This window comes from Suncus etruscus, chromosome 19 (assembly GCF_024139225.1).
Source record: "Suncus etruscus isolate mSunEtr1 chromosome 19, mSunEtr1.pri.cur, whole genome shotgun sequence".
Lineage (NCBI taxonomy): Eukaryota > Metazoa > Chordata > Mammalia > Eulipotyphla > Soricidae > Suncus > Suncus etruscus.
In genome coordinates, this window is record NC_064866.1 from 5,498,270 (window position 1) to 5,510,946 (window position 12,677).

At 38.2% G+C, this 12,677-nt stretch overlaps 1 protein-coding gene across 1 annotated transcript in view; it reads left to right on the forward strand.

The window, feature by feature from the left end:
* The window catches only part of SPAG17 (sperm associated antigen 17), a 236,393-nt gene extending 225,254 nt beyond the window's left edge, over window positions 1-11,139 (forward strand). The window contains exons 46-49 of the mRNA XM_049766018.1: window positions 938-1,122; window positions 2,071-2,131; window positions 7,201-7,345; window positions 11,003-11,139. Of these exons, the coding sequence (XP_049621975.1) occupies window positions 938-1,122; window positions 2,071-2,131; window positions 7,201-7,345; window positions 11,003-11,139 (528 nt within the window). The remainder of the gene's footprint in view (window positions 1-937; window positions 1,123-2,070; window positions 2,132-7,200; window positions 7,346-11,002) is intronic.
* The last annotated feature ends 1,538 nt before the right edge of the window (window positions 11,140-12,677 follow it).

The window sequence follows — 12,677 nt, forward strand, 5'->3', positions numbered from 1 at the left end:
TAAAGCACTCAGTGACAATAAATAAATAAATAAACAAACAAACAAACAAACAAACAAACACACTAAGTGGAGCCAGAAAGATAATACAGAAGGCAGAGTGCTTGCCTTGTCCGTGTTGACATAGAAGCAATTTCCAGCACCACTATGCCCTGCTAGGAGTGAGCCCTGAGCACTGCCACATATGCCCCCTCCTCAGTATAAAAAACAATTAAAGAACTAAGCTTTAATAGAAAGTAGCTTAGGATGGAGCACTAAGCTCTTTCCTTCATTAGAGCCTCTAAAATTAATACCTCATACCAGCTCTGTTGAGAAAGCTTCCTTGAACCCACCAGTTTAGGTGTTATGGTTATCCTTAGATAGTACCATGACAAACTGTGTCCAATGCCTGTATAGAACTCATCAGATTAATACTGGAAATGTAAGGAACATTTCAAAAACCATTACAAGCATGCTTATTACTAGGAACTTAGTCTAATTATGGATTCTGACAAAACAATGGGTCTGGTAAGTGCTTGAGGATCCACAGTTCTATCCAGTGATAACAGTGCTTCCGGTCTGAGAACTGATAAGGACATGAGGGTGAGTGGTTTCCTGATAAATAGTATTTGCAATATATGAGGACTCCATTTTTGGCCTATTCACCTATTCATTTTCTATAGTTGGAGTTAGTGAGTGATTCTGCTGGAACCTATGGTTTGATGATAAATGAAAGAAAAGGACATCAACTTGAGAATCAGGCACACTTGACTTTGAAACTTTAACTCTAACATCTAAAACACTTCTTAACTGTGCTGTGGCAAGGAATCACTGAGGCTGAAAAGGAGCACATCCAAAAGTTAAAGTCACCTCTAACAACTAGGCCTTTTTTTTTCTGATGTTTTTCTGCTTGAAAGGGAATCATTTCATTGTATTTTATTGCTTTCTCCTTAATGCACAGGTAGAAGATATTGTTGGAGGGAGAGTAAATACATCCTCTGTTGCTTTGGCTGCTATTAATAACTCGAATGCTCCCATGTGCGAATTCCATCTTCTTCCATCATCAGTGAAGCTGGGAGAGATTGAAGAAGGATACACTTATGTGACTGTTGTAAAGCTCAAGAATGTTGGTGTGGACTTTTGCAGGTGAGGCCAATTCACCAAGCATCTTCCCCATTCCCCTTCTCTGACTGATTTATCTTTGACTTTCTACATCAGCGACTGTCTATTGGACTGGTCTATGATTAGAACTAGAAACTGGAATCTTTCCAGCCTTCATCTAGCTAGTTAGTCACTGATTTTCATCCATTCATCCATCCTTCAACAAGTCACCATTGACCTGCTAGCTTCAACTATGTAGTAGATTCTTCAGTAGATCTGTGAAGATCCTCTTCTGTCCAGCACACAACTTCACTTTATTTTTTACCTTGGGAACTCCAGGAACCAAGGAGCATCTTAGTCAAGTTGATGATATAGGAAGCATATCTGGGGTCAATGTGGAGATAGACTTTCCTTTGACATTTTAATTTATTGCAAGTCTTTCAAGTTATGCAAAGATTACAGACTATAGGAGAAGAGGATTAGGCATTTCAGCATAAGCAAAGGTCTTTCTTTTATTTGCAAGTCCTTCAATATTTTAAGATTTCAATATTTTCCATAAGGAAATCTCTGAATATACAAACCTCATCTTAAGACAAAGCAAGATCTGATCTCCCATGTATCACTCAATTCCAAAAAAGATATTTTTATGATCTGGGCAGTCAGAATTCAGGTTCAGTAGAAGATCACTGCAGACCAGGCCACACACCAACCAAACATTTCCAATTCTGCTGGGCCAACCTTCTGTTAGACATTTGAGAACAAAGAACTGTAACTTGGGCTGGAGTTTATGTTTTACCAACTGATGAAAACTGTTGGAAAGACTATTGTAAACTGGGGCCTAAATTCTCCACACATTTTGGTGTGATTTTCCGAACTGTGTTGAGTACCTGGTTAGCGAATATTACACCTGCTTGGTTTTTTAGCATATCAGCTCATCTATTGCTCATGTTTTATTTTATGATTTGTATTTATTCTCATGTGTTTATTTGACAGGTTTAAGGTGAAACAGCCCCCGCCTAGCACAGGACTGAGAGTGACCTACAAACCTGGACCTGTGAGTTCTATTACTAATGAGTGTGTGTGTGTGTGTGTGTGTGTGTGTGTGTGTGTGTGTGTGTGACTGTATATGTCTCCAGATAAGTGGACTCTTAGGTCATACTGCCCATTCAGCTAAAACCATATGTGAGTCTATTTTTTCTAGTATCATAAGCAAAAGATTCCAGATCTTAGTACAAGATGTGACTTGACATCTCTTACTTTGTGGAATAGTCATGAAATGAATCCTATGTGTAAGCAGAGTTAAATTTCACCTCACTTGTCCCCAAACTACAACAATGATCAGGTATATGGAAAAAATCACTAAAAAATTAAATATGCTTTAAAATGTACTTGGAAAACATTATCTGAAGAGATAGCTTGCAACAAATCCTGTGAAATAAAAAATCTCTTAAAATTAAGTAATATTAAAATTAAGTAATATTTCATTTTTGGTATTTTATGTAATGTGTTTTGTTCTCATGAGATCTGCCAGAAAAATATTATTTAATGACAGTTGTAAATAACAGGATAATAAAATCACCAGCTGCCTCATTTTTCCAAAGGTCTCTGAGAATGTAGTTTTTGAAATGTCAAACTATTTTACTTGATGCATTCTCCCAGATGGAGTACCTAGTATAAAATATGTATCATTACACACTTTGAATGATATTTCCAGAAATGTGAGATAAAATAAAGGTTGTTTCATAATGTCACTGAGATATAACATTATTCCTGTAAGTCTTAACCTTTGTTGCTTGGTAAGTTTTAACAACCTTTTCATTTCAGTCAACAAATTTTGAGTTCCTTTCATATGTCACTAATTGCTAATAGTGTTGGGCTTCTTCAAAGATATAAAAAAATAAGTTAGGGGCCAGAGAGATAAGTAGTTGAGCATTTATCTAGAATCCGTTAGGTCCAGAGTTTGATTCTCAATACTGCCAGTCTCTGACCACTACCAGGTATGGTGGGCCCATGAGAACAAAGAACAAAAAAATCTTTTTTTGGGAGAGGGCCACAACCAGCAATGCTCCAGGGTTACTCCTGGCTCTGCAATGAGAAATCACTCCTGGCTTGGGGGACCATATGGAATGCCAGGAATTAAACCCAGGTCCGTTCTAAGTCTACATGCAAGGCAAACGCCCTACTGTTGTGTTATCAATCCGGCTCCCAAGGAATCTCGTCCTATAATCAACACAACTGGGTCCTGAGATATTAGAGTAGCCACCGATCCATGTAAACAAAGAGTTCACATTTAGACCAGTGCAATTTAGAATAGTGCAAGATAGCTGGCTTCTTGGTCTGACTCCACTATCATAAAGCTTTACTCTGTTATTGATTCATTGAGTATCACACCTGGTTTGTTGCTTCTGTAATAGCGAAATAAGAAATCATTTCTTCCAGTTTTTCTCTCTTTCTTTCTTTTTTTAAAAAATAATTTCTAGGGCCCGGAGAGATAGCACAGCGGCGTTTGCCTTGCAAGCAGCCAATCCTGGACCAAAGGTGGTTGGTTCAAATCCCGGTGTCCCATATGGTCCCCCATGCCTGCCAGGAGCTATTTCTGAGCAGATAGCCAGGAGTAACCCCTGAGCACTGCTGGGTGTGGCCCAAAACCCAAAAAAAAAATAATTTCTATTTATTGGAGTCTATTTTTTCATTTGACTATAAGTGTAGGTGATCACTTTACATCATAGGGTTATAGGAAATTTTTTATTTTTTATTCATATCTTTATTTAAACACTTTGGTTACAAATATGATTTTAGTTATATTTTTCTTTAATGTTTAATAGCTCTGTGAACATTGAGAATATATTACTTTTAGTGGTACACGGTTCTTGAAAAAAGTCTTGATTTTTTTATATATTGTCATTTGCAATATTTTAGCAGCTCACTACAATTCATTTTAATAAAAATAAAGTGTACTCAGTGATGATAGAGAAAATAGTGTTAAAGACCTCTTGGGACAGAAAAAGGCTGTCATATGGTCACGTGTTCATTCATTTTCATCTGCGCCATTAGGCTGACATTACTTTCAGGAGTCACTATAATATTGCTACACAGTCCATTATACTGAGAAGAACTTTCCTTGAACTTCACATGGAGATTGAGTAAAGCTCTTCTATTTGTTTTTTGAAGTATTCTCTCAGCTCAGGTCTCTTAGTTTTTAATGTTGCTGTCAGAAAGCCATTTTGAACTGAGAACATGTCACGGTGAATGTGAATGGCTTTAACCTGTTCAAAAGAACATCTATGGATTTTAAGAAAAATGAAAGACATTTTTTAACAGTATCTCAGAGACCAGAGAGATGAGGGCTGGTAAGATATAGCTCATGATATGAAACTTATCACATAGAGTGATGAGTGCAGTTAGAGATATAACTACACTGAAAACTATCATAACAATGTGAATGAATGAGGGAAGTAGAAGCCAGTCTAGAGTACAGGCGGGGTGGGGTGGGGAGGAGGAAGATATGGGAAACTGCTGGTGGGAATCTTGCATTGGTGAAGGGGGGTGTTCTTTACATGACTGTAATCATACAACTGCAATCAGGTTTGTAACTACGGTGTTTAAAGTAATTAAAAAAATATGATTGTTGTTGGGTTTCAGTCATGTAAAGAACACCCCCCTTCATCAGTGTAACATTCACAGGCTTTGATTCCAGACAAAAAACACATTTTGGGGTTAGCTCCATTAACTCCTGCACATCTCTCCAAAAATAATCCACGATGGTACTACATCAAGGTTTCAGAATTTTTTCTACAGAAAACAAAACTGAACATTTAAAGCAAGTTCTTCTGCTTTTCTGGAAAGTCTGTCAAATTACTTTCATTTAAAGTAGGTATGATGCCAAAAGGCCAAATGACTTCATAAATACTAAAAACTCAGCATATATTCTTTGAAGATTATTCTACTCTGTTAGTTGTTTCTCGGTGAGTTGTCATCACTAAATGACCATGTTCCAAGCCTAGGAAACTTGTATGATGGTAGGATTGCAGCTTCCCTCATGCTCCCACTGTCCTCCCCAGCCCTGCTCCAAATGTGGGGCTGAAGACTTGCTTCTCGGAAGCAAAACTGCTGGATAACCTAAGAATATTGCTGGGGGAAAAATAGCAGCATATTTCAATTCTATTATTTCTAAAAGTAGAATAAAGAAAAAATTTCACTTATATCTAATTGCTTTCCATTTGGTAGTTTCTGAATTATTTCTTCCAGATAGCTGTTCTCAAGTCTGCTTTAAAAGGCACCTTCTGGAGAGGCAGCTTAAAATTATAAACTGTTTTTCCCCCTTCCTGGGCTAGTGTATACTTCAAGGAACAAGGAAGAACCCATGTTGGCTATATCTCTTTTTGATACATATCAAGTTTCTTTGTTGCTGCAAATCTCCACTCACCTTTCAGATAGCAGCTCTTTGATATGTAAACTAATTCTGACTTTCTCTGCTAGATTTATATGTCAAATTTCTGGTAATTTATGGAAAATACATGAAACCAAGTAAGGCAAAGCAGGCGAAGTTATATGATTCACCCAGTCACTTTGAATAAATTTGAGAAATTCCAGGTTGATGGAACTAGTCAGGCAATGGACTGGGGAAAAATACACTTAGAGTAGACCAGTGTATCAGCTAGAAGAAAATATTTGCCAGTAAGTGGTGAGGCCAAGATGACCCAAAGAGAGTAATCAGAGACTCAATCATGCAGACAAAAACAATACATCCAACATTAAAGAATGCATTAAGGGACCCTCATTCACTGTTGGTGGGACTGTCAGCCACTTTAGAAAACAATATATACATTACTGAAAAAACTAGTAATTAGGAGTCATTGTGACCTAACAATTCTGCTTCTAGAAATATACCCAAAGAATCCCAAAACGCAATACATAAAATACACCTTCACTCCTATGTTTATTGTAGCGCTTACTCACAATAGCCAATCTGGAAACAGGCAATAGAACAAGGACATACAGGTGGATAAAGAAGTTTGGCACATCTACACAATGGAATATTTCATAACTGGTGGTATGTATCACCATCAATTTTAAATAATAGAAGATTAGAAGCTGGAGCAATGGCACAATGGTAGGGCATTTGCTTTGCACACATCTGACCCAGGATAGACCTGGGTTCAATCCCTGTGTCCTGTATGATGCCCCAAGCCAGGAGCGATTTCTGAGTGCATAGCCAGGAGTAACCCCGGAGCATCACACACATATATACATACATATATGATTAAAATTTTATTATCTCAAAAATAATTTATCTCTACCAGCACTGGCATTAAAAAAATAACAGAATTATATGCATTAAGAAGTTTTGTTTTTAGGGGCCACGGTATGGTTTTCTGAGTGAAGTACGTGTCACTAGGTGAAGCCTAGAATTCGAAGTCCATACTACTACCAACAAAACACACTGTGAAGAGTCTTAAATGTACCTTCAGTGCTGTTCCCAATGCCTGGGCATTTAATTTGTGTGTGTGTGTGTATGTGTGTGTGTGTGTGTGTGTGTGTGTGTGTGTGTGTGTGGCGTTCATACTTCTTTTCTAAATATTAAGTGCATAATTTTTTGTCCTTCAATAATTTATCTTGGGTCCCATTTTCTCAATACAATTCTAAAAACTCTACTGCAAAACATTTTTTCTAATTGATGTTGACAGCCATCATTCCTTACTTCCCAAATTATAAATGACAAGCAAAAAAAATGACAGAGGTTTTCCTGAATCTGTTGTTTTGTTTTGCCTTCCAAGTATTTCTCTGAGTGGCCCAGGGGTCATTCCCAGAGATTATCTGGGAATAGGCGAGTAGCTGACATCTAAGGCCCTAGGATTCGGGGCTACCTGGACTTCAGTGTCAGAGACAGCATGAGATCCATCAGGGCCTCACCGAGCAATGCTCCGGGCAACATCTGACAAGACTTGGGGAGCCATGTTGTACTGAGAAATCAAACCAGGATTAGGTACAATGGAATACACCCTTGCCACTTCTCCCTCTGGTTTATAGAAGCTTTAATTGAAGTCCCATGCTCAAGTTAGTGTTGAAACCAAGAACTGAACTCAGACTTATTTAATCCTCACAGTAGGTTGTGTCTTTTAGGTGGCATCTGGCTTGCACAGAGAACTGAAGGTGGAGTTATTTGCCATGGCAATTGGAGAGGAAAATATGACAGGATCCTTAAACATCTCTCACAATATTGAGATTGTGACAGAGAACAGTATCTTGCAATTGCCCGTGGAAGCCAATATCCTTTCAAGTTTCACATGCTTAGTTATGTTCTTACAAAAATGGCATTTGAGCAAGGAAACCATGGAACCGAAGTGCTGTTTTCTAACTATCTTGCTCTGACATATTGTGTCTTTATTAGTTCTATCTTTTTGGGGGGTGGGTGGGTTTGGGTCACACCTGGTGATGCTCAGGGGGTTATTCCTGGCTATGCACTCAGAAATCACTCCTGGCTCAGGGACCATATGGAATGCCGGGGATTGAATTGTGGTCTGTCCTGAATAAGCTGTGTGAAAGGCAAATGCCCTACCAGTGTGTTATCACTCCTGTAAAAGCCCAACAGTGGCATGATACTATTGATACTACTTACTACTAATACTAATAGTACAATGTATTGTGTGTATATATATATATATATATATATATATATATATATATACAAGGTATTAATGGGGCATGAAAGTATATCAGAAAAGCTTTTTTGTTGTTATTGCCTGTTTTGGGGACACAATACAGTTGTTGTTGGTGAACATATACAGTGTAAGGGACTGACACATCTGACACGTGTAAGGCAAAACTTTTAGCCCCTAAACTATCTCTCAGGCACAGAAGTATTTTTTGTAAATTTTTAAGAAACATTATTCAGGATAGGTGATTCCTTCCTTTTGTTTTGTTTTGTTTTTTGTTTTTGTTTTTGTTTTTGGGCCACAACTGTTGATGCTCAGGGGTTACTCCTAGCTATGTGTTCAGAAATCGCTCCTGGCTTGGGGGGACTATATGGGACTCCAGAAAATCAAACTTCGGTCTGTCCTAGGCTAGCGCTTGCAAGGCAGATGCCTTACCTCTAGTGCCATCTCTCCAGCCCTACGTAATTCCTTCTTATAAAGACTTGATGAATAATTAGTGAATTACATATGTATTTTTCACATTATTTTCCTCACATATAAATATAGAGACATCAGTGACTTGCTATATGCAGGGAATACTGTATAAATCATGAGTAGAAAAATAAAATTAGACTATTGAGACATATAAACTCATGGCAGAAATAATTATCACTTGATTCCTTTATTTTTTGGATTACATGTATGTATGACATGAATAACATACTTTTTGTGTTATATTCTATATATATATGTATATTTAGTCACACATATATGTTTTAAGGTCACACCCAGTGGTGTTCAGGGCATGCTCTTGGTTCTGTGCCGTAGGCTGGCTTTGGTCCCGTTGCATTAGAGAACTTCTTTGAATTTTTTCAAGGAGAGTGAATGCATGAACAGCATATGACAAAATGTGGAGAAATGAGAGACCACACAAATATATTTGGGAGAACAGTGTGTTCTGAATTTAATGAGAAGAATAGGGATATAAATGAGGGATTTAGCCAGACATAGTTTTTTTCTATGGCACAAAAAGAATGCTTTCCTATGTTAAATTACAACATGGCTCTCTTGTAAATGGAAAAACAAAGCAATTCACATGGGTCCTGATAAACAGATGCATTTCAAGTAAAAATCCAGATTTAAAAGGAGAAGATAAGGGCCGGAGCAGTGGCACAGCAGTAGGGCATTTGCCTTGCATGTGGTGGACCCAGGACTGACCTTTGTTTGATCCCAGGTGTCCCATAGGGTCCCCAAGCCAGGAGTGATTTCTTAGTGCATAGCCAGGAGTAACCCCTGAGCGTCAACGGTGTGGCCCAAAGCCAAAAAAAGAAAAAAAAGGAGAAGATAAATTTTAACATCTTAAAACATTGTCTGTTAGGCTAGTCCTGGATGTTAATACAGTTAGAGGATTTTGCAAGGAGCCAGGTATTCCTATTCACAGAGGGAATAGGTTTTGTTTTGGAGGCTAATACAGATAACTAACTTTCTAAGGTCTGACTAAAAAATAGTTTTTTTTTTAAAGCTTATCTGAGATGTAAACCGAGTGAAGTTTTTCTCAATAGCCCAATATTATTTCTTGAACAAAACTTTGAGTGTAAGTTCTGAGTCTAGAACTAGTTAGCAGATGCTCAAAGTCTTAGAGATGTCAAAAAAAAACAGAGCATTCCTTTCTGTTTCAAACTGCAAGGGCATTTAGAAGACAAAAAGAAAGAAGTTGTCTTTATGTGTCTTTTTGGTGCTGAGCTTTCCAGGTAAAGAAATTTAATCAAGACTATATTTGCCTGTAAAAATATTATTTTAGGAAGTAAAGGATTCAACTATATACACACTAAATGCACCAGAAGGGAGATTTATCTTTAGACTAATTAAATGTTTGTTAGAAGCAAGCAAAATATCAGTACCTTTAACAGGAATCTTGATCAGCCATCCATACTGAGGTTAAAACTTCTCAGTGGACCTTCTGATAAGATTTCCTTTTGAACTCTTTAAGCCACAGAGATAGCAGAGTGGTAGGGTGTTTGCCTTCCAAACAGCTGATCTAGGACAGATGGTTGTTAGAATCCTGGCATCCCATAGTGATCCCTTAGTGAAGAGCCCTGAGAACTGCCAGGTTTTGGGGCCAGAGAGATAGCACAGTGGTAGGGAATTTGCCTTGCATGTGGCTGACCTGGGGAGGGACCCGTTCAATTCCAGGCATTCCATATGGTCCTCCAGCCTGCCAGGGGCTATTTCTGAGTGCAGAGCCCTGAGCACTACTGGCTGTGGCAAAAAACAACAACAACAACAACAACAACAAAAACCAATTGATCAATCAATCTCGATCAATCATGTTTAAAAAATATTTTTAAAAAGAATTACCAGGTTTTTATTTATTTATTTATTTATTTATTTTTTGTTTTCGGGCCACACCCATTTGATGCTCAGGGGTTACTCCTAGCTAAGCTCTCAGAAATTGCCCCTGGCTTGGGGGGACCATATGGAACACCGGGGATCAAACCACAGTCCTTCCTTGGCTAGCGCTTGCAAGGCAGACATCTTACCTCTAGCGGCACCTCGCCGGCCCCAAGAATTACCAGGCTTTTAACACACACACACCAATGCAAAAACAAAAATGAGAGGAGAGAACCAGTGTTTTGCTTTTTATTGGGGGCCGAAAATATGCAAAAAGTCCTTGCATATTTTCTTAACTAAATGTTAACTAACTAAATGTTAATCCATAAAACCTAAATTTCTGTCAACAGAAATCATTTTATATTTACACTATTGAACATTTAATTTTCTTGCTTGGCAGTCCCCCTTACCCCAACTAGTCATAGACAAAGATGGTGAAATATTTATTGACATGGATGTGGACATGGCATGGAGCCTGGTTTTGGTAAAAAAAGAAAGAAAGAAAGAAAAGGTCACAGTTTGCAGAGAAACATCAACTAGAAGAAATAAACACTAATATCACCCTTCATCCCCTATTCTGAACACCAAGAATTTGCAGGACATAGTGCAGAAAATCTGAAATGCAGTAATGATGCTAAGAGATTCTAGGTTTTTTTTTTATTTTTTGGGGGGGCCCACATCCGGCAATACTCGAGTTTCTTCTGATTCTGCACTCAGGAATTAATCCTGGCAGCATAAGCAAATGCCCTGTATTGAACCCTGGACAGTTGTACAAGGCAAACACCCAACACACAGTATTATTGCTCAGACCCCTGAGAGGATATCCTAATTCTAAAATGTTATCTGGGTATTTGCAAATCGTTTGGTTGTGATGTCATAGTCCTTAACAAGCATTTTACCAGTTTTACGAAGCAGCAACTATGCTGAGAGAGAAACCAATTTTTTCCAGGGGATTCCTACATCCACGATCCAGAGGACCACTAAAATTAGTCCCCCCTCACTGGGAGTCTTCTTATCTCGTGACATTTCTCAGTAGATCCAGTAAGTAATAAATGGGGTTTTGATTGTTGTGTGCATTCAGAATCGTGAACTTTGACCTGTTTGTGTTTCCCTTCTTTCAGTTCCCAAAGAACTACTTAAGCCTAGTGAAATGAAAAATATTTCATTACAAATGACATAGTCCTTCCTTGATGTATAGCATCACATCCAATCTTCAAACTAATTTAAGACCTGACCTTCCCATTAAAGAATGAAGGAATCTCAAAGACTCTTAAGTGGAAGATGTAAAAATCTTAGCCTACTTCATGACGAGTCTCAAGTTCATTCCTTTATGTGTTATTTTCAACTGTAAGATGACTGACTCTCCAAAAAGCAGGGGGTGTAAACACACAAACCAGGAGGTCTTTTGAACTTGAGAAACTTAAACCCAGTTGTTTTCAGATGTTTGGGACTTAACATCAGATATATAAACATATGATGTTTTTCTTTGCTTTGTTTTGAAGCCATACGCAAGGGACCATATGTTGTGCTGAGATCAAATTAGGGTCTGCCACATCCAGGACAAGTATCTTTCCCCTGTAATATTTCTCTAGTCCCTTATATTATTCTTTTGTTTTTATTTTTGAGGCTCAGAGCTTACATCTGTTCTACACTCAGGGCTAATTCCTGGTGGGCTCAGGGCAACAAATAGAGTACAGATTAAAATCAATAGGCCACATGCAAGGCAAGCACTCTACTCTCTGTACTATCCTACCAACCCCTCCATGTTCTTTAAAATTACTGACAATCTCACAGAGCTTAATTTCTATAGGTTATAGTTATCAATATTAACCATATTAGAAATTAAGCCTGAACTATATGACGTCTGTAAAAGTAATATGGAATATTTTTAATGAAAACATCTGGTCTTATAGAGCATAATTGGATTCTCATCTATAGTCTGTATTCTATCTAAAACCCATCATGCAGGTATCAAAAGCTCTTTTTTGTGTTCATGAGCGGAATAAAAGGTCAAGTAATATTTTAAGTATCTTCTTTCAGCTTGTTTTAATCTGGATTCGTATCTTAGGGCTCCCATAACAGACAATCATAAACTTGGTGACTTATAACAAACATATATTCTCTGTAATTTAGGAGGCCAGAATGAAATAAGGTGCCAGCATGGTTGATTTATGAAAAATTCATCTGGGGGCCAGAGAGGTAGCACAGTGGTAGGGTGCTTACCTTGTATGCAGCTGACCTAGGATGAACCTGGTTCGATCCCTGGCATCCCATATGGTCCCCCAAGTCAGGAGTGATTTCTGAACGCATAGCCAGGAGTAACCCCTGAGCATCACGGGTTTGTGGCCCAAAAAACCAAAAAAAAATTTTTTTTTGACTCATCTGATCCTAACATCCCCCAAAGACTTTGTCAGTTGTAGCATTAAGCCTAAACCCCAAATCTCATCTAAATAGCATCAATTCAAAGGGGCCAGAGGAATAGTACAAGAGGTAAGGTGCTTGCGTTGCATGTTGCAGACCCTCGTACAATCTCAGGCAACACACATGGTCCCCAAGCACCACCAGAGTGACCTC